The 20,934-nt window shown below is 35.8% G+C and overlaps 1 protein-coding gene across 1 annotated transcript in view; it reads right to left on the bottom strand.

Annotated features, from left to right (window-relative positions):
* Positions 1-20,934, bottom strand: part of LOC138321135 (transforming growth factor beta receptor type 3-like) — an 83,740-nt gene that overhangs the window by 30,677 nt on the left and 32,129 nt on the right. Inside the window, exons 5-7 of the mRNA XM_069264577.1 lie at positions 4,143-4,326; positions 3,701-3,824; positions 267-459 (exon numbers count right to left, since the gene is read on the bottom strand). Coding sequence (XP_069120678.1) covers positions 267-459; positions 3,701-3,824; positions 4,143-4,326 — 501 coding nt within the window. The remainder of the gene's footprint in view (positions 1-266; positions 460-3,700; positions 3,825-4,142; positions 4,327-20,934) is intronic.

The following is a 20,934-nucleotide window of genomic DNA, read 5'->3' as shown; positions in this document are numbered from 1 at the left end:
ATATGGTAAGGATTACTTCTTTACCCCATATTGATATTTGAAACAGTTCATATTCTATTGGATCCTGTGTTCCAAAGGTATTACTTCTTTGATAGATATTATATACCTAGTAAATATATTTGAATATGTTATTTTTACATGCTTCAAGGCACAATTTATATGTTATATTTGTATGAAATGATCATCTATCAATAAAATAAAAATTTTACTTATACACCACCTGTTACCGGTACTACTTTCTAATGTTAAACAGATATATAACTTACCACAATATCTAGATTTCCTTGGATGCGTTTAGTTTGGATTTTCCAGATCACAAACCTCGGAGATTTAAGGACGAGCAGCAGATTACAGTTAGCCGTCTTTCTTGATGGGCTCTTGATATCAAGTTCAACCTCCACTGGCTTTTCCTGGGGGTTATTTTCGTAAACATTCTCCAGTTCAATCACGTATGTCAAACTGAAACAAAACAAGAAGCTCCATATTTAGTATGATATCAAAACCTGGAGACATTCAGGACTTAACTTCTCATGTATACAGATAATGATGTCGTTAAAATGTATGTGTTTTGAGAGAATGCAAATATTGGTACAAGTCATACCAATATATATATACTTAATGAACCAACCTTTATTAAGTCAATATGTAGCTTTCACAGTGACCTACTTTTGTTACACTTCCCCAAAATCTATTATACTGCATAGCCAGTTATTTTCGAAGACCAAAATTTTCACCATTTGATCTAAAAACAACAAACCCTATTTTAATAATTTTAAATTTTTGCGATTTAGATGTACGGACAGATATCAATCAACCATTTTTCAATATTTCGAAGATCAAATTTTCATGATCAAAGCAATGACCTGTGTAAATATCATCACCATGAAAATAACCAGCTATACATTATATGACAATTTGATGAAAGGATGGAATCCAAGAGACTGACATACTATTTGTGGTAAGGTGAGAGAGTATAGACAAAATAATGCACGGTGTAAAGAAAGAAGGAAAGGACAGAAAGATACTTGAAAAAAATCCCAATTCCAATTTCACATATCATATATATATATATATATGTGTTAATAAAAAAATTAACAATCACCTGAAGATGGCTTTAAAGGCCTGAAAACCCTAGCAAAAAGGATACAGTGTTGACATTTTTATTTTTGCTATATTTTCAAATATATATGTCTTAAAGTTGTTAACATATATGTACCTGTACAAATCTTTGTAGTTATTACCTTACAATGTGACTAATTCATGTACCATGTGATACCCAATAACGTTTGTGTGGTACTAGTATCTCTAATGGTGACGGAATGTCACTCTTTGTAATCTCTCTGCTACAAGGACATTGGTGCGGAATATCTTCTTTTAGTGTCAATCCATCACCAATAGAAATGATAATCCCGCACAAACCTTATCAGGTATCATATTGTACGTGAATTAGTCACATTTTCGCATAGTTTGTAATTTTTGCGGTGATGACATTTTTGTGATTTCTAACGTATTACCTGATCCTAAAACTTGTGTTATCAGTTACATTATAACTTTTTATAGGAATACTGTTGTCCTGTTCTCTATCAAAATTATCAACTTGGTTTCAGGTTTTCATCATGTTTATGCCAATTACTAGTACTGAGCTGGAATCTTTAAAGATTTAGGCTAGTGTTTTTCTGAATAAATGCCCTTCATATAATAATGGACGATCGGTCAATCACAGCGGCTTTCCTGTACCAATTTAGACACACTATAGCTAACAATCATTGATCTGGACACCAATGACAATCACAAATGAAGTCCAACAGGAATGACCAATCACTGAGCAGAGCCTGACCCCGATAGCAGTAACAAGTAAACAACTCGAGAACCAGGTCATCCAATCAATAGAGCTAACAAACATGCTGCCAAGGTCAAGGTATTCCCCAGGTAGGTCAGAGACATACATATTTAGATCATCCTAATCTATCATCCTCATGACCAGCAAGAAAATTACAATATTGATTTTTCTTCTCCTCTTTGAACTGATAAGGATTTTGGTAGTAATCCAAGTTTAGGCGAAATGAATGGGTCTTTGTTATGCTTTTGATGTATATTTTATCCCTGAGCATTTACTGACTCTGTAGTACTGTACATATGTATGACATATGCACTCTGTATTTGTAATGTGTATGTGACCTTTGTGTACTAGTATTAAATGCCTCACTTCAGCATTAGCCTTAAAGAAGTGTATGGTAAGCTAATTTAATTTTGGTTACAACAATTTGCCATGAAAGCTAATGAATACTGGTTATCTACGATAATATGTTACACTCAATGACATTCAGAATAATGCTAATTATAATATCTGCACCACCAAGAACTGAAACCAACTACTTTTGCTCAAATGTGAAATTCAATAGTATCAAAATTCAAAACACATACCAACAGCTTGATATTATAGATAAACTAGTATCTAGTATCATGAGCTAGTAAGAAACATTGATAATGAATTATCATTGGTGTAATTAGAAGTGTATACTGACAGTACCTTTTCACTTTATCATTGTAAAGTATCAGATATTGACAAAATAATCTTTATTCGTGAGACAAATACCACTGACACTCAATAATCATTTGTGACCTCTATCACACATACTGATAATTCAATATTATTTGTGATCTCTATCACACATACTGATAATTCAATATTATTTGCGATCTCTATCACACATACTGATAATCAAATATTATTTGCGATCTCTATCACACATACTGATAATTCAATATTATTTGTGATCTCTATCACACATACTGATAATCAAATATTATTTGCGATCTCTATCACACATACTGATAATTCAATATTATTTGTGATCTCTATCACACATACTGATAATCAAATATTATTTGCGATCTCTATCACACATACTGATAATTCGATATTATTTGTGATCTCTATCACACATACTGATAATCAAATATTATTTGTGATTTCTATCACACATACTGATAATTCAATATTATTTGTGATCTCTATCACACATACTGATAATTCAATATTATTTGCGATCTCTATCACACATACTGATAATTCAATATTATTTGCGATCTCTATCACACATACTGATAATTCAATATTATTTGTGATCTCTATCACACATACTGATAATTCAATATTATTTGTGATCTCTATCACACATACTGATAATCAAATATTATTTGCGATCTCTATCACACATACTGATAATTCGATATTATTTGTGATCTCTATCACACATACTGATAATCAAATATTATTTGTGATTTCTATCACACATACTGATAATTCAATATTATTTGTGATCTCTATCACACATACTGATAATTCAATATTATTTGCGATCTCTATCACACATACTGATAATTCAATATTATTTGTGATCTCTATCACACATACTGATAATTCAATACTATTTGTGAGCTCTATCACACATACTGATAATTCAATATAATTTATCATCACACATACTGATAATTAAATATTATTTGTGATCTCTATCACACATACTGATAATTCAATATTATTTGTGATCTCTATCACACATACTGATAATTCAATATTATTTGTGATCTCTATCACACATACTGATAAATCTATATTATTTGTGACCTCTATCACATTCTTCATGTTATAAAGTATTCAAGAACGAGTTTTATGTCACAGTATATGAATATTTACCTTGATTTAGAGTTGACATGGCCCCTAGCACTACAGCCAGATAGTAACTGAGGCTGTTCAATACGAGCTACAGCATTTAATGGCTGCTCATCTGTTATCTCACAGGTAGGCATGGCATTGGGCACTGGAAAAAGTAATTAATTAATTTCTCATTTATTCTCACTATATATAAAACCAGTCTTGATAATACCATATAATTATACTTTTGATAATGAGTTGTCTCCCATAAAAAAATCTATAAAATAAGCATAGTCATTGTATAGATCATTACTATCAACATGTGTTAAAGAATCTTTCAAAAATTAAAACTAAAATTAAGTTACAAACGTCTGTCTCAATTTGAAACCAGGATGTGATAAGACAAGAATGGATGCAAATGTAGGAGGCAAAATACAATTAATACCAAATCTTTTCAAATAGGTTCCGAATTATTGAAGCTTACCTGGTCCGACAGTCAGTTCAATCCTGTTGCCCTTACGCAGCTCCGTAAATGAGGTGACTGCATGGTGCTCTTCTCTAACCCAGTCCAGCAAGGCCTTCCTCGTTTGTGGCATATTGGTCACTTTCCTGATTGACCGTCTCATATGGCTCTTGAAGACCAATCGGACAGAGGAGTGGACAGGTACCTGTAGATTTAAAATAACCAAATCAGTGACTTATTCTGCCTCAGTATTTCCATTTAATCCTTTACAAGATGTAAACTTTTGCTCTTTCCATCTGTTTCATCTTTGACAAGAGTTTCACAATTCTGCTGTCCCTGCATAATGCAGAAGTGTTTAAAAAAGCAAAGGACATCAATATGAATACAAATTAAAACGTTTCATTCAAAACTCAAACATGATAAGACAACAATACCAGGGGAAAAGATTAATAATGAATAAAATTTACTGTCACTCCTGAAAAAGTACATCCAGGAGTTCTGGGAAAGCAAGCACTTCTATGCCTTTTTCATTGATAGCATTCAGGAAATAAATCTGATCAAAGCTTCAACCTCTAAGTTGAGCACTGAGAGTAATGACATACATTTATTTCTTATCTAAATTATGTCATGCATACTAGGGACGATGAAGCTGAGGGGATAAAGTTTTCTGAAGCTTCTTTATGCACAATGAGCTCATGTAGTTAATCGCATTCAAGAATCGGCTTATATTTTGGAGGACTGTGGTCACCACAAAAATGGCTGAAATAAGATCACCCCTTAAATGTGTTTGGTTACAGAAAATATATTTAAATACACCTTCCTAGATTGGCATAAAGCATGCCATACACCAGAAAATGCTTTTGAACAGAACTATTTACTGTGTAGTAAATTTATGGTGTTTTTCAGATGAAATTGATAATTTACTTTTAAAACACTTGCATGAAAGAAAATTCTCATGAATGTTTTAAGTGCCTGACATTGATGATGCATGAAACATGAATAAATATTGACATGTAATCTTTACATAAATCTCTATATGTATGTCAGATACAGTTTACAATACAAAAATGCTTTGTCACTTTTTCAAATATTTTCAAAATAATACAATATCACAAACTGATCTTGTTGATATCAGAAAATTGGCACATAAAAAAAATTCTTGTCAGAATTATTTAAAGGATTTATCAAAGAATTTGTTTTTGATTGATCCCACATCTGATTAAGTACACACTATAAAGACAGGTACCTATATAACACACAGGTCTATAACACAGGATGAGTTTTATATAAAGATGACCTCTAGCGACAGTTGTTTATATATAGGGGGTCCTTATAGACGGTATTACTACGACAGATGTTTATATATAGGCGGTCCGTATAGACAGGTATTACTACCGACAGATGTTTATATATAGGCGGTCCGTATAGACAGGTATTACTAGGACAGATGTTTATATATAGGCGGTCCGTATAGACAGGTATTACTACCGACAGATGTTTATATATAGGCGGTCCGTATAGACAGGTATTACTAGCGACAGATGTTTATATATAGGCGGTCCGTATAGACAGGTATTACTACCGACAGATGTTTATATATAGGCGGTCCGTATAGACAGGTATTACTAGTGACAGATGTTTATATATAGGCGGTCCGTATAGACAGGTATTACTAGTGACAGATGTTTATATATAGGCGGTCCGTATAGACAGGTATTACTAGCGACAGATGTTTATATATAGGCGGTCCGTATAGACAGGTATTACTAGCGACAGATGTTTATATATAGGCGGTCCGTATAGACAGGTATTACTAGCGACAGATGTTTATATATAGGCGGTCCGTATAGACAGGTATTACTAGGTGACAGATGTTTATATATAGGCGGTCCTTATAGACAGGTATTACTAGCGACAGATGTTTATATATAGGCGATCCGTATAGACAGGTATTACTACCGACAGATGTTTATATATAGGCGGTCCGTATAGACAGGTATTACTAGTGACAGATGTTTATATATAGGCAGTCCGTATAGACAGGTATTACTACAGATGACAGATGTTTATATATAGGCGGTCCGTATAGACAGGTATTACTAGTGACAGATGTTTATATATAGGCGGTCCGTATAGACAGGTATTACTACCGACAGATGTTTATATATAGGCGGTCCGTATAGACAGGTATTACTACCGACAGATGTTTATATATAGGCGGTCCGTATAGACAGGTATTACTACCGACAGATGTTTATATATAGGCGGTCCGTATAGACAGGTATTACTACCGACAGATGTTTATATATAGGCGGTCCGTATAGACAGGTATTACTACCGACAGATGTTTATATATAGGCGGTCCGTATAGACAGGTATTACTACCGACAGATGTTTATATATAGGCGGTCCGTATAGACAGGTATTATACTAGTGACAGATGTTTTTTTATATAGGCGGTCCTTATAGACAGGTATTACTAGTGACAGATGTTTTTTATCTAGGCGGTCCTTATAGGCAGGTATTACTACCGACAGATGTTTATATATAGGCGGTCCTTATAGACAGGTATTACTAGTGACAGATGTTTATATATAGGTGGTCCGTATAGACAGGTATTACTACCGACAGATGTTTATATATAGGCGGTCCTTATAGACAGGTATTACTAGCGACAGATGTTTTTTTTTTTATCTAGGCGGTCCTTATAGACAGGTATTACTAGCGACAGATGTTTATATATAGGCTGTCCTTATAGACAGGTATTACTAGCGACAGATGTTTATATATAGGCGGTCCTTATAGACAGGTATTACAATGATGTTGTTGATAGGTTTTGATATAAATGATACAATGAATATGTATTTATATAGAAGATGGTCTCTAAACATAGGTTTTTATATATCTTTATAAATATTGTATATATGGTTTTACATATACAGGTGGTTTCTAAGCTCAGGTTTTAATACAGATGGTTTCATATATACAGGCAGTTTCTAAGCACAGGTTTTTATATAGAAGGTTTCATATATACAGGCAGTTTCTCAGGACAGGTTTTTATATAGATGGTTTCATATATACAGGCAGTTTCTAAGCACAGATTTTTATGTAGATAGTTTCATATATACAGGTAGTTTCTAAGCACAGTTTTCATATAGATGGTTTCTTATATACAGGTGGTTTCCAAGCACAGGTTTTTCTTATATTAATTAGGTATCTAAGGTTTTGTGGGTGTAAATATATCAGGTAGACAGGTAATTACTACCGATATATCCCAGGTTCAATTTGAAAATACGGTCCGTATAGACAGGTATTACGATTTAGTACGTGATACCGGTATTACAGATGTTTATATATAGGCGGGTCCGTATAGACAGGTATTACTAGCGACAGATGTTTATAATAATAAGGCGTCGTATAGACAGGTATTAACCGACATGTTTATATAAGCGGTCCTATAGACAGGTATTACTAGCGACAGATGTTTATATATAGGCGGTTTATAGATATATTACTGACAGATGTATTTACTACGACAGATGTTTATATATAGGCGGTCCTTATAGACAGGTATTACTAGTGACAGATGTTTATATATAGGCGACCTTATAACAGGTATTACTAGTGACAGATGTTAATATAGTGGTCCTTATAGACAGTATTACTAGCGACATATGTTTATATGGCGTCCTTATAGGAGGTATTACTAGCGCCATATGTTTATATATAGGCGTCCTTATAGACAGTTATTACAATGATGTTGTTGATAGGTTTTGTATAAATGCACAATGAATAGTATTTATATCGAAGATGGTCTCTAAACATAGGTTTTTATATATTCTTATAAATATTGTATATATGGTTTACATATACAGGTGGTTTCTAAGCTCAGGTTTTAAATACAGATGGTTTCATATATACACAGGCAGTTTCTAAGCACAGGTTTTTATATAGAAGGTTTCATATATACAGGCAGTTTCTCAGGACAGGTTTTTATATAGATGGTTTCATATATACAGGCAGTTTCTAAGCACAGATTTTTATGTAGATAGTTTCATATATACAGGTAGTTTCTAAGCACAGTTTTCATATAGATGGTTTCTTATATACAGGTGGTTTCCAAGCACAGGTTTTCTTATATTAATTAGGTATCTTAGGTTTTTTAGGTGTCTTTAAATTCACATTTAATAATAGATGGTCTCTAAATGTAGGTAATTATATATCTAGTTTATAAAAGTGATCATTTACAGATGATCTTTAAGGTGAGGGATTTATAGTGTTATATAAAGTGTTATATAACTAAATAAAAGTGGTCTACATAGTCACTGAAGGCTTGTTCATGGGATGAATACCTTTAATGTTACATACAGTGACTGAAGACATGTTACATACAGTGACTGCATGACTATAGCAGTATAATTCATACCTGTCATGGTGAATATCTCCCATTATGCAATCATATATCTACATGGTATCTTTATATATTAAAACTAAATCTATGTTGTGGAACACATCTGCTACAAATATCACCTTGCTTGATTTATTCATACATTTATCAATCATACAAACTTCTTTACTTTTTCTGAAATCTTTCTCCATCTTATAGAGCCAATGTTACACGATCAGCCACGAAACACTTCTCTTCCTTTTCCCACTTAATCAGACTAATTGGAAATTAAGCTAACCTTGACCTTCAAGAATGAACCTTTAAGTGAGTTCTGTTTGTTGCCATGGTTATACAGAGGGTTGTTAGCACTAATACAAAACACTTTGAACGTATGGTCTCCATGAATCATGCAATGTTGCAAAAATACTCAAAACAACGTGGAGCATAGGTGAGGAGCTTTGATAAAACCTTTGCCGCAAACCTGGTGCATCCTGACCTGGTCTCCTTGTAACCACTTCAACAACGCTGTATCAAATTATATAGCTTTCTGTTCACTAGTATGATTACAGTAAAATAGCAGGATTTATTTACTGTTCATGTATATAACACACATTTTATTAACATTTTATCTGATTTTAGTTCCGGGATTATGTGAGATTTTTAAATATATTTTTTGAGAGTAACAATATCACAGTAGGGAATCTCAGTAGTATAGGGTAGGCCAGGCTGGGTGATCCTCTGTCTGAATGGATCAAGATGTTATAAGATGGGGCTGAAGTAAGAAACAACAGGGCTCTACAGTACCTTGGTCATAATAAAATACTTTGTGTTACTTCCTCCCTACAATGTCAGGCCACTCACAGAGCAATTCAACAACGTGGAGGGGAGGGGGATACACCCTTACACTGCATAAACAATCTGTATATGCTGTATATTTATACATGATAAATATGTTTAGTATGGTAACACATAAAATCCAGCCATTTCTTTAACTTGAACTCAATTGAAATGCATGTTACTGTGAAAACTCAAAGTTGAACTTAAAGCTTGATAATTAACTCAAACATCTGTAACATGCATTCAGCTAGCTACTGAGAATTGTGTTTACACTATATAAACTACATTTAACTTTATATTTTTACCCTGGTCCTGCTGACTGAGAGATGACTTATAAGTATAAGTAATTCTATCAATGGGATCATAGTTGTAGTTCCTGAAGAAAAATCACCAACCTATATTTATACCTGGCATCTACCCCATATGGGTTTCAAACCGGCAACCCAGAAATGGAAGGTGATCGAGTATTAGTTATATAAAATGAAAGGCTATAGTGGTGATAGGCCACAATCCTTTTTATCTCTTTTCCATCACAATGAAGTAATTAGAAAAAGAAACCAATGCTCATATTTACCTAATTATATACATGTATAATTTTATGTCTGACAGTACGTATACTGGCATGACACAAAATATTTTTCAAAACTTTCATTCTCTATTAAGATTATGTTCTTAGTAATATTTGTCCTGATGAACAAGTGGTTTGTTTTCAGAAACGTACCACTTAGATCCAAGATGGCGGACTTCAGATGTTTTATTTGTGGTCGAAATGCTTTCTTTGTTGAAAACAAGTCAGAGTGTTTATATATACGATAAAATGGATTATTTATTTCATTGTATGCTAACTATTTACGTATTACTTTTATATCCATTTTATTGTTAACATAAAAAATACTTGGCTTTTATATTCAAACTTTCATTTGGGTGCGGACATCATGACAAACACTCTAGTACAACTGGTACGAATCCACAAATGGAATGTACGGCCAGTTGTTGTCTTTGTTAAGCCAGAAATTAAAACATAAGAGCATTAAATTGAATCTGAGACATAAGACATGAACATTATATGCCTTATGCTACTAACCATGTGCACTCCCTGCACTGATAATGAAGCCCTCGATAGTGGTAACACGGTGGTCTGTTTGTTTATGTTACTGATAAATTCCTTTACAGCCACTGCACCGAGAAACAGAAAAGTATTTTTTATGCTTGCATTATTCACATGAAACTGTGTATTACATATATAATATGGCCGACTTTGACAGTAGGTAAATATCAGGAAATATTCTGACAGAATGCCAAACATGATAACCTTCATCCTAAGATTACAGTAAGCCTCATCAAAATAGGAGCTCTTTCTTTAAATCCAATTCCTTGTACATTCCATAGCCCACCAGTGCGTCCCAGGACAGCCTTAGGGAGCGCACATCTAAGGTACGGAACTATGTATCGCTGAAATCTTTATCGAAAATCATCAGAACTGCTGCTTCATTCATAAAGCAGTGTTACAGTACACAGCACTTTGTAACAGGATGTTGGTAATAATCACCCTCCGATCATGTTGTGTGTTATTTTGGATAAATATTCTACACTTTTGAATATAACTATATAACTCAACAATTTTGTGAAAACAAAGTCTTCCCATTACACATATCATCATGATCGTGAAATATGTGATCTGAAATGTAATTACTATAGACCATGGCAGATATTGGTAGATTTACTGTTATAAGCTAAATACCAAACATGTTTTGTTAATCAAAATTATAATTGTTTTCATTTGATGTTATTTATACAGTACAGTAAAATATTATTTTATCGAACCTTTTGAGGATCAACAAAATCACTTCATTAAAAGCATAGTTTGTCATACACATATTAGAGGCATCTTATAGGAACCATGATGGTAAATGAAAATTACTTCATTATAACCATAAATTCATTTTAAGTGTTAGGTATAAACATGTTTTACTGTGTTATGTTTATTTATGTAACACGAACGCGGGACCTCCGAACATCAAATGTGTGATGAATTGCGCTACCTGTTCGAGAATCATAGACCGAGTCCAGTTCCACAACACTCCTCCCTCCTTTCTCAAAGTCTTCACTTTCGAGGACACACATGAACCTTATACCACCACAGTGCATGTTTTGTTGAACACCAACTTTGTAACAGGAGAGGAGAAAATGTAGTGGCCAGACTGAGATTTGAACCCCGTACCTCTGAACTCAAGTTTGATGTTCTACCGATTGAGCTAACTACCTGATCACTGATGATCATGACAGTCCTGCTACCATTACAAAACAATACTTAACTATAGCTGAAGTACTTTAAGTGTACTAAGTTAAGAACAATCTGGTATATTATATAAATATAACCAATCTATAACTCATTACAGAAACACGTTTCAGTTTTCAATCACATCATCTCTTTACAATGTTACATTTCCTGACATTTTCCAATTCTTTTTGACTAGTAACACCTTCAAAGATGTTCACTTTTCACGAGGTTTCATGTCTGTCGTTTTGCTGACTTTGATCCAGGACCAAGGAGGTGCAATCTATCTTCAACACCACTCAAGAAATTATTTCATTACTTTTAACGCTTTATATCTTTTTTCACACTACTAAAGAAGTGAATTATGGTACTTAAACTGGTATCACTGTACTGGTATGAAGTTGACAGAAAACATGGGTGTACTTGATTTATAACACAGAGCAAACCGCCTCTGAACCAACCTAAACTTGCTATCTATATAATTACCATGATAAGTGCTATAACACTACAGCCAATGACACACTGCAGAGAGCACCTGCTGGTAATTGCTTTTAATGAAACATTATTTCATTTAATTAGTTTTTACCAGTTTCCATGACTGAAATTCTGTAGTTTTGGTTAACATATATATAAACTTGTAGTTTTGCGCATTGGTATAGTCTAGCAACATCTGTTTATTGGCAATACGGTACATTAACAGTCAACTTTACATAAAATATTCATAATTACATCAAAATAACCAATTGAAATGATTGGCCACAACATTAATATGAAGATTCCAGATAAATGCCATTGACCATGTCCGGATTCTTCAAAAGCTGACACTTATGTTATTGGTCAAAGCTGTTGTGGCTATTCATAAGTGAGCTAGCCACCAGCTTCTACCGACCAAATCTTGGCTGAACTACTGTAACAGTCCAAAGGTAAAGGGATAAGATAATATGTTCACTACTTCGTAGATCTAGACCCGACGTCACCTGGTTGAAAACTTTTATATGTGAAACATATATATCAATTAGATACACTTTTATAAACTAGTGATATAAACATTAATTGTGTTGATTTCAATGAAAATCATGATTTTTTGTCCTTGTAAATATTAAACTATATCAAATCTCTGTAAAAGTATAGGGTTCCCCAATAGCAAATGTTTAAAAGTGTTTGCATTTAGCAATTTGTCGTGATATAATACAAATGATCGACCTATTTTTCCATAGACATTAACCATCACATGAAAGGAATCTTGTTTGTACTTTGTTATACACATGCCGTTTTTATTTCGTTTTTTTTTTATATTGAACATAATTTGAGCTTGTACACACACGCTGGTTACCAAAGCTGTGGTTGCTGTGATGGATAAACACCCTGTGTTGTAACATCTCCATCCATTCACTTAATCTTTAATCAATAAACCTCCCAAAATACAATCAATCACAACGTTTATAAGATTTCCACTCTAATGAAAAGCTTATTTCTGAAGCAAGCATGTTAAAGTATGGGTGCTCCAGGAACGTAATAGTAAAGTATGGGTGCCCCTGCAGGAACATAATATTATACAATTGATGCCCCCGTGATGGAGCAACATGACGATTTGACTATTAGAGAGTGTAGCCTGAGGGTGACATGACGACTCGATGGTGGGCAAATCGTCATGTCAAACCATCATCACAGAGAGCATCAATTGTTTTATTATACGAATATTACTGTTTATATCCAAATTGGACTTATTGAAAAATATTCTGTTTCAATTGCCCATACTAGGTTAATATCGGTGTTTGCACCAAAAAAAATGCTAAGTAGAGGCAAGATACATATGCAATTTCTTTAAAATCGTGAGAAATAACATAAAACACTTAAACCACACAGTATATGTTGTAACTATTGTTTTGGAGTTCATCTATGTTTTCCCAGCTTGTTGATCATGAGCTTGCGGGAGCAGGTATTCAGAGTAATACATTAGGTATACTATTACCCTACATGTACATACATGTATTACCGATATGTCCAAGCTGTGGCTATGAAGGGGGAAGGTGGGGTACTTATATTGTGGATTTCAATAATCTGTTTATCATTAAAAATGTTGAAAATGTTGAGCAGTAATCTACTGTGTTAATTTACACTTTAGGCCTAAAGTAACGGAAAGTACCAGTACAGTACTATAGGTACAAGTACGTGTCATGTCCCAGAGTCTAAACTGTCAGACATGTCTCCATAAAATTATACAAAAGAAACAGAGATGAAGTGATGGTTACGAAATACTAAATAACACTCAATTAATGCTGGTTTATATAACCTTTAATCAGGTGATAATCTGGTATAAATGTAAGTTAACCAAAGCAAACGATTCGTCCTGAAGCCGCCATATCTCTTCTACTCAGAACCTCTCTAGAAACATCAACAGTAGTATGTTACATCTAGAGACTACCCAGATGTAGCTCACGCGAAGGTGACATTACGAGGGTGACATAACGGAATTTAATTCAATGCAGCGCAATTACAGATGACATGACGATGTTTTTAATCACGTGATACTGTATTGACTAATCAGAAGCACTAATACATCGATGAGGTATAATAATACAAGAGATCCCAGAGGGATCTTGGCGCCCACCAAAGAATGATCTATGTCTGACAATGGAAAGATGGATCTTTTCTCTACTTTTTAAACTTTTTCAAACATACTACACATAAAATTTGAGACAGATCGCTTCAGTACCTTTTGAGAAATAGCATTAACAAACTTCAACTATCAAAATCCAAAATGGCTCCTTGGCAGCCATCTTGTCAATCAATCGGCCCAAAATCACAATTTGCACAACTAGGGCCATAAGGGAACCTACATGTGAAATTTGAGAATGTTCCATTCAATACTTTCTGAGAAATAGTGATATCAAACTTTTAACTATCAAATTCCAAGATGGCTGCCTGGCGGCAATCTTGTTGACCGATCGGTCCCAAAACGCAATCTGCACAACTAGGTCCCTAGGGGAACCTACATATGAATTTTGAGACAGATCCCTTCAGTACTTTCTGTGAAACAGCGATAACAAACTTTGAATATCAAAATCCAAGATGGCTGCCTGACGGCCATCTTGTTGACCGATTGGTACCTACATATGAAATTTGAGACAGATCCCTTCAGTACTATCTGAGAAATAGCGATAACAAACTTTAACTATCAAAATTCAAGATGGCGGCCTGGCGGCCATCTTGTTCACCGATTGGTCCAAAAATGCAATATGCACAACTAGGGCCCTAGGGGAACCTACATATTAGATTTGAGAAAGATCCCTTCAGCGCTTTCTGAGAAATAGTGATAACAATCCTTAACTATCAAAATCCAAGATGGCCGCCAGGTGGCCATCTTGTTTTTCTGATCAGCCTAAAAATCTATATGGCACAACTAGGGACCAATGGAACATTCCATGTGAAGTTTGAACAAAATCCCTTTAATAGTTTTCAAGAAATAGCGATAACAAACTTCAACTGCCCAAATCCAAGATGGCTGCTAGGCAGCCATCTTGTTTTTCCGATCAGCCTCAAAATCTGTATGGCACAACTAGGGGCCAAGGGTACCCTCCATGTGAAGTTTGAACAAAATCCCTTCAGATTTTACAAGAAATATCGATAACAAACTTCAACTGCCAAAATCAAAGATGGCTGTCTGGTGGCCATCTTGTTTTTCCGATCAGCCTCAAAATCTGTAAGGCACAACTAGGGACCAAGGGTACCCTCCATGTGAAGTTTGAACAAAATCCCTTCAGTAGTTCTCAAGAAATATCGATAACAATCTTCAACTGCCAAAACCAATGATGGCTGCCTGACAGCCATTTTGTTTTTCCAATCAGCCACAAATCCTGTATGGCACAACTATGGACCAAGGGGACCCTCCATGTGAAGTTTGAACAAAATCCCTGCAGCAGTTTTTAAGAAATAGTGATAACAAGCATTGTATACGGACGGACGACGGGCGATTTGAATAGCCCACCATCTGATGATGGTGGGCTAAAAATATGATTGTTCCACCATACAATATTAGAGTATGGGTGCACCAGCAACACAAAGCTAAAGTATGGGTGCTCCAGCGGCAGGGATTAATATCAATGTATGGTTGTTCCAAGGACACAATATATTAAGTAGGATGCTCCATGGATGTGATATTAAAGTATGGATGTTCCAGGGATGCAATATTAAAGTATGGGTGTTCCAGGAACATGATATTAAAGTAGGGGGGGTGTTCCAGAGATGCGATATCAAAATAAGAATGTTCCAGGAAAACAGAGCTATAAAGTATGGGTACTCCAGGAACGTGATTTTAAAGTATGGATGCTCCCAGAACGTGATATTGAAGTATGGGTACTACAGGAACGTGATATTAAAGTATGGATGCTCCCAGAACGTGATATTGAAGTATGGGTACTACAGGAACGTGATATTAAAGTATGGGTACTCCTGGAACGTGATATTAAAGTATGGGTACTCCAGGAACGTGTTATTAAAGTATGGGTGCTCCAGCGGCAGGGACGTAATATTGGGTACTCCATAGACATAATATCAAAGTAGGGTTGTTCAAAGGACATATTTAAGTACGAGTACTACAGGAATACAAAATTAAAGTACAGTTGTTCCTAGGATGCGATATTAAAGTACAGATGTTCCTAGGATGCGATATTAAAGTACAGATGTTCCTAGGATGCGATATTAAAGTACAGATGTTCCTAGGATGCGATATTAAAGTACAGATGTTCCTAGGATGCGATATTAAAGTACAGATGTTCCTAGGATGCGATATTAAAGTACAGATGTTCCTAGGATGCGATATTAAAGTACAGATGTTCCTAGGATGCGATATTAAAGTACAGATGTTCCTAGGATGCGATATTAAAGTACAGATGTTTGAGGGATACAATATGATAAACACAAACCATATTCCCGAATTACAAACCATCATGACCTACTAAAACATAAAAGTTCAATTAAACAGCATGATCTCCATTTCCATCTTAGAGTACTCTTCAACCTAAATAGAGAACCCTGAGATCACATTTGTTTGTATCTTACTTCCTATTGACTCCCCCCGTTTTGGTAGGAGGAAAGTAGATAATCCTGGAAAAAATCATTAACCTATGACTGGAATCTGGCTGGATTTTCAAATCTATGAACTGATGTATGACACAGAGAAGTCATGGTACAATCTGTCAAGACACCTAAACTACCTATAGACTGTCAAGACACCTAAACTATAGGCTGTTAAGACACCTAAACCACCTTCAGACTGTCAAGACTCCTCAACCATCTGTAGACTGTCAAGACTCCTCAACCATCTGTAGACTGTCAAGACATTTTAACCACCTGTAGACTGTCAAGCCTAAACCACCTTTAGACTGTCAAGACACCTAAACGACCTTTAGACTGTCAAGACTCCTCAACCATCTGTAGACTGTCAAGACACCTTAACCACCTTTAGACTGTCAAGACACCTAAACCACATGTAGACTGTCGAGACTCCCCAACCATCTGTAGACTGTCAATACACCTTAACCACCTGTAGACTGTCAAGACACTTTAATCACCTGTAGACTATCAAGACACCTAAACCATATGTAGAATTTCAAGACACTTTAACCACCTATAGACTGTCAAGACACCTAAACCACCTTCAGACTGTCAAGACTCCTCAACCATCTGTAGACTGTCAAGACTCCTAAACCATCTGTAGACTGTCAAGACATTTTAACCACCTGTAGACTGTCAAGCCTAAACCACCTTTAGACTGTCAAGACACCTAAACCACCTTTAGACTGTCAAGACTCCTCAACCATCTGTAGACTGTCAAGACTCCTCAACCATCTGTAGACTGTCAAGACTCCTCAACCATCTGTAGACTGTCAAGACATTTTAACCACCTGTAGACTGTCAAGCCTAAACCACCTTTAGACTGTCAAGACACCTAAACCACCTGTAGACTGTCAAGACTCCTGAACCATATGTAGACTGTCAAGACTCCTCAACCATCTGTAGACTGTCAAGACATTTTAACCACCTGTAGACTGTCAAGCCTAAACCACCTTTAGACTGTCAAGACACCTAAACGACCTTTAGACTGTCAAGACTCCTCAACCATCTGTAGACTGTCAAGACACCTTAACCACCTTTAGACTGTCAAGACACCTAAACCACATGTAGACTGTCGAGACTCCCCAACCATCTGTAGACTGTCAATACACCTTAACCACCTGTAGACTGTCAAGACACTTTAATCACCTGTAGACTATCAAGACACCTAAACCATATGTAGAATTTCAAGACACTTTAACCACCTATAGACTGTCAAGACACCTAAACCACCTTCAGACTGTCAAGACTCCTCAACCATCTGTAGACTGTCAAGGCTCCTAAACCATCTGTAGACTGTCAAGACATTTTAACCACCTGTAGACTGTCAAGCCTAAACCACCTTTAGACTGTCAAGACACCTAAACCACCTTTAGACTGTCAAGACTCCTCAACCATCTGTAGACTGTCAAGACACCTTAACCACCTGTAGACTGTGTCAAGACACCTAAACCACATGTAGACTGTCCAGACTCCTTAACCACCTGTAGACTGTCAAGACACCTTAACCACCTGTAGACTGTCCAGACTCCTCAACCATCTGTAGACTGTCAATACACCTTAATCACCTGTAGACTATCAAGACACCTAAACCATATGTAGAATTTCAAGACACTTTAACCACCTATAGACTGTCAAGAAACCTTAATCACCTGTTGACTGTCAAGACACCTTCACCACTTGTAGACTGTCAAGACACTTCAACCACCTTAGAATGTCAAGACACCTTAATCACTTGTAGACTGTGTCAAGACACCTTAACCACCTGTAGACTGTCAAGACACCTTAACCACCTGTAGACTGTCAAGACACCTCAACCACCTGTAGACTGTCAAGACACCTTAACCACCTGTAGACTGTCAAGACACCTTAACCACCTGTAGACTGTCAAGACACCTTAACCACCTGTAGACTGTCAAGACACCTTAACCACCTGTAGACTGTCAAGACACCTTAACCACCTGTAGACTGTGTCAAGACACCTCAACCACCTGTAGACTGTCAAGACTGTAGACTGTCAAGACACCTTAATCACTTGTAGACTGTCAAGACACCTTAATCACCTGTAGACTGTCAAGACACCTTAATCACATGTAGACTGTCAAGACACCTAAATCACTTATAGACTGTTAAGACACTTTAAACACCTGTAGACTGTCAAGACACCTTAATCACCTGTAGACTATCAAGACACTTTAATCACTTGTAGACTGTCAAGACACCTTAATCACCTGTAGACTGTCAAGACACCTCAACCACCTGTAGACTGTCAAGACACCTTAACCACCTGTAGACTGTCAAGACACCTAAACCACCTGTAGACTGTCAAGACACCTTAACCACCTGTAGACTGTCAAGACACCTTAACCACCTGTAGACTGTGTCAAGACACCTCAACCACCTGTAGACTGTCAAGACCATTTAACTACTTCTAACCACATGGTCCTCATTCAAAGTTCTGGACCACTGTCGTAGGGTCTTTTCAGTGACCATCAAATTACCTTTTAACTATAATCTGTTATATTAATTGAAAATAGTCATTTTGATTACATTTGATTATCAGGAATAAATGTTAAGAAGACAATATGAACCTAACATAGTAGATATACCCTGGCTGTCAACAGGACATAGAACACAAACAAAACAAAAAGATACCCTGGCTGTCAACAGGACATAGAACACAAACAAAACAAAAAGATACACTGGCTGTCAACAGGACATAGAACACAAACAAAACAAAAAGATACCCTGGCTGTCAACAGGACATAGAACACAAACAAAACAAAAAGATACCCTGGCTGTCAACAGGACATAGAACACAAACAAAACAAAAAGATACCCTGGCTGTCAACAGGACATAGAACACAAACAAAACAAAAAGTACCCTGGCTGTCAACAGGACATAGAACACAAACAAAACAAAAAGATACCCTGGCTGTCAACAGGACATAGAACACAAACAAAACAAAAAGATACCTGGCTGTCAACAGGACATAGAACACAAACAAAACAAAAAGATACCTGGCTGTCAACAGGACATAGAACACAAACAAAACAAAAAGATACCCTGGCTGTCAACAGGACATAGAACACAAACAAAACAAAAAGATACCCTGGCTGTCAACAGCATAGAACATAGAACACAACAAAAACAAAAAAAAGATACCCTGGCTGTCAACAGGACATAGAACACAAACAAAACAAAAAGATACCCTGGCTGTCAACAGGACATAGAACACAAACAAAACAAATAGATACCCTGGCTGTCAACAGGACATAGAACACAAACAAAACAAAAAGATACCCTGGCTGTCAACAGGACATAGAACACAAACAAAACAAATAGATACCCTGGCTGTCAACAGGACATAGAACACAAACAAAACAAAAAGATACCCTGGCTGTCAACAGGACATAGAACACAAACAAAACAAAAAGATACCCTGGCTGTCAACAGGACATAGAACACAAACAAAACAAATAGATACCCTGGCTGTCAACAGGACATAGAACACAAACAAAACAAAAAGATACCCTGGCTGTCAACAGATCATAGAACACATACAAAACAAATAGATACCCTGGCTGTCAACAGGACATAGAACACAAACAAAACAAATAGATACCCTGGCTGTCAACAGGACATAGAACACAAACAAAACAAAAAGATACCCTGGCTGTCAACAGGACATAGAACACAAACAAAACAAATAGATACCCTGGCTGTCAACAGATCATAGAACACATACAAAACAAATAGATACCCTGGCTGTCAACAGGACATAGAACACAAACAAAACAAAAAGATACCCTGGCTGTCAACAGGACATAGAACACAAACAAAACAAAAAGATACCCTGGCTGTCAACAGGACATAGAACACAAACAAAACAAAAAGATACCCTGGCTGTCAACAGGACATAGAACACAAACAAAACAAAAAGATACCCTGGCTGTCAACAGATCATAGAACACAAACAAAACAAATAGATACCCTGGCTGTCAACAGGACATAGAACACAAACAAAACAAATAGATACCCTGGCTGTCAACAGATCATAGAACACATACAAAACAAATAGATACCCTGGCTGTCAACAGGACATAGAACACAAACAAAACAAAAAGATACCCTGGCTGTCAACAGGACATAGAACACAAACAAAACAAATAGATACCCTGGCTGTCAACAGGAC

Source organism: Argopecten irradians, chromosome 4, assembly GCF_041381155.1.
Source record: "Argopecten irradians isolate NY chromosome 4, Ai_NY, whole genome shotgun sequence".
In the NCBI taxonomy this organism is placed as follows: Eukaryota; Metazoa; Mollusca; class Bivalvia; order Pectinida; family Pectinidae; genus Argopecten; species Argopecten irradians.
The sequence above is the reverse complement of the archived record's forward strand: the minus strand, read 5'-3'. Positions and strand labels throughout refer to the sequence as shown.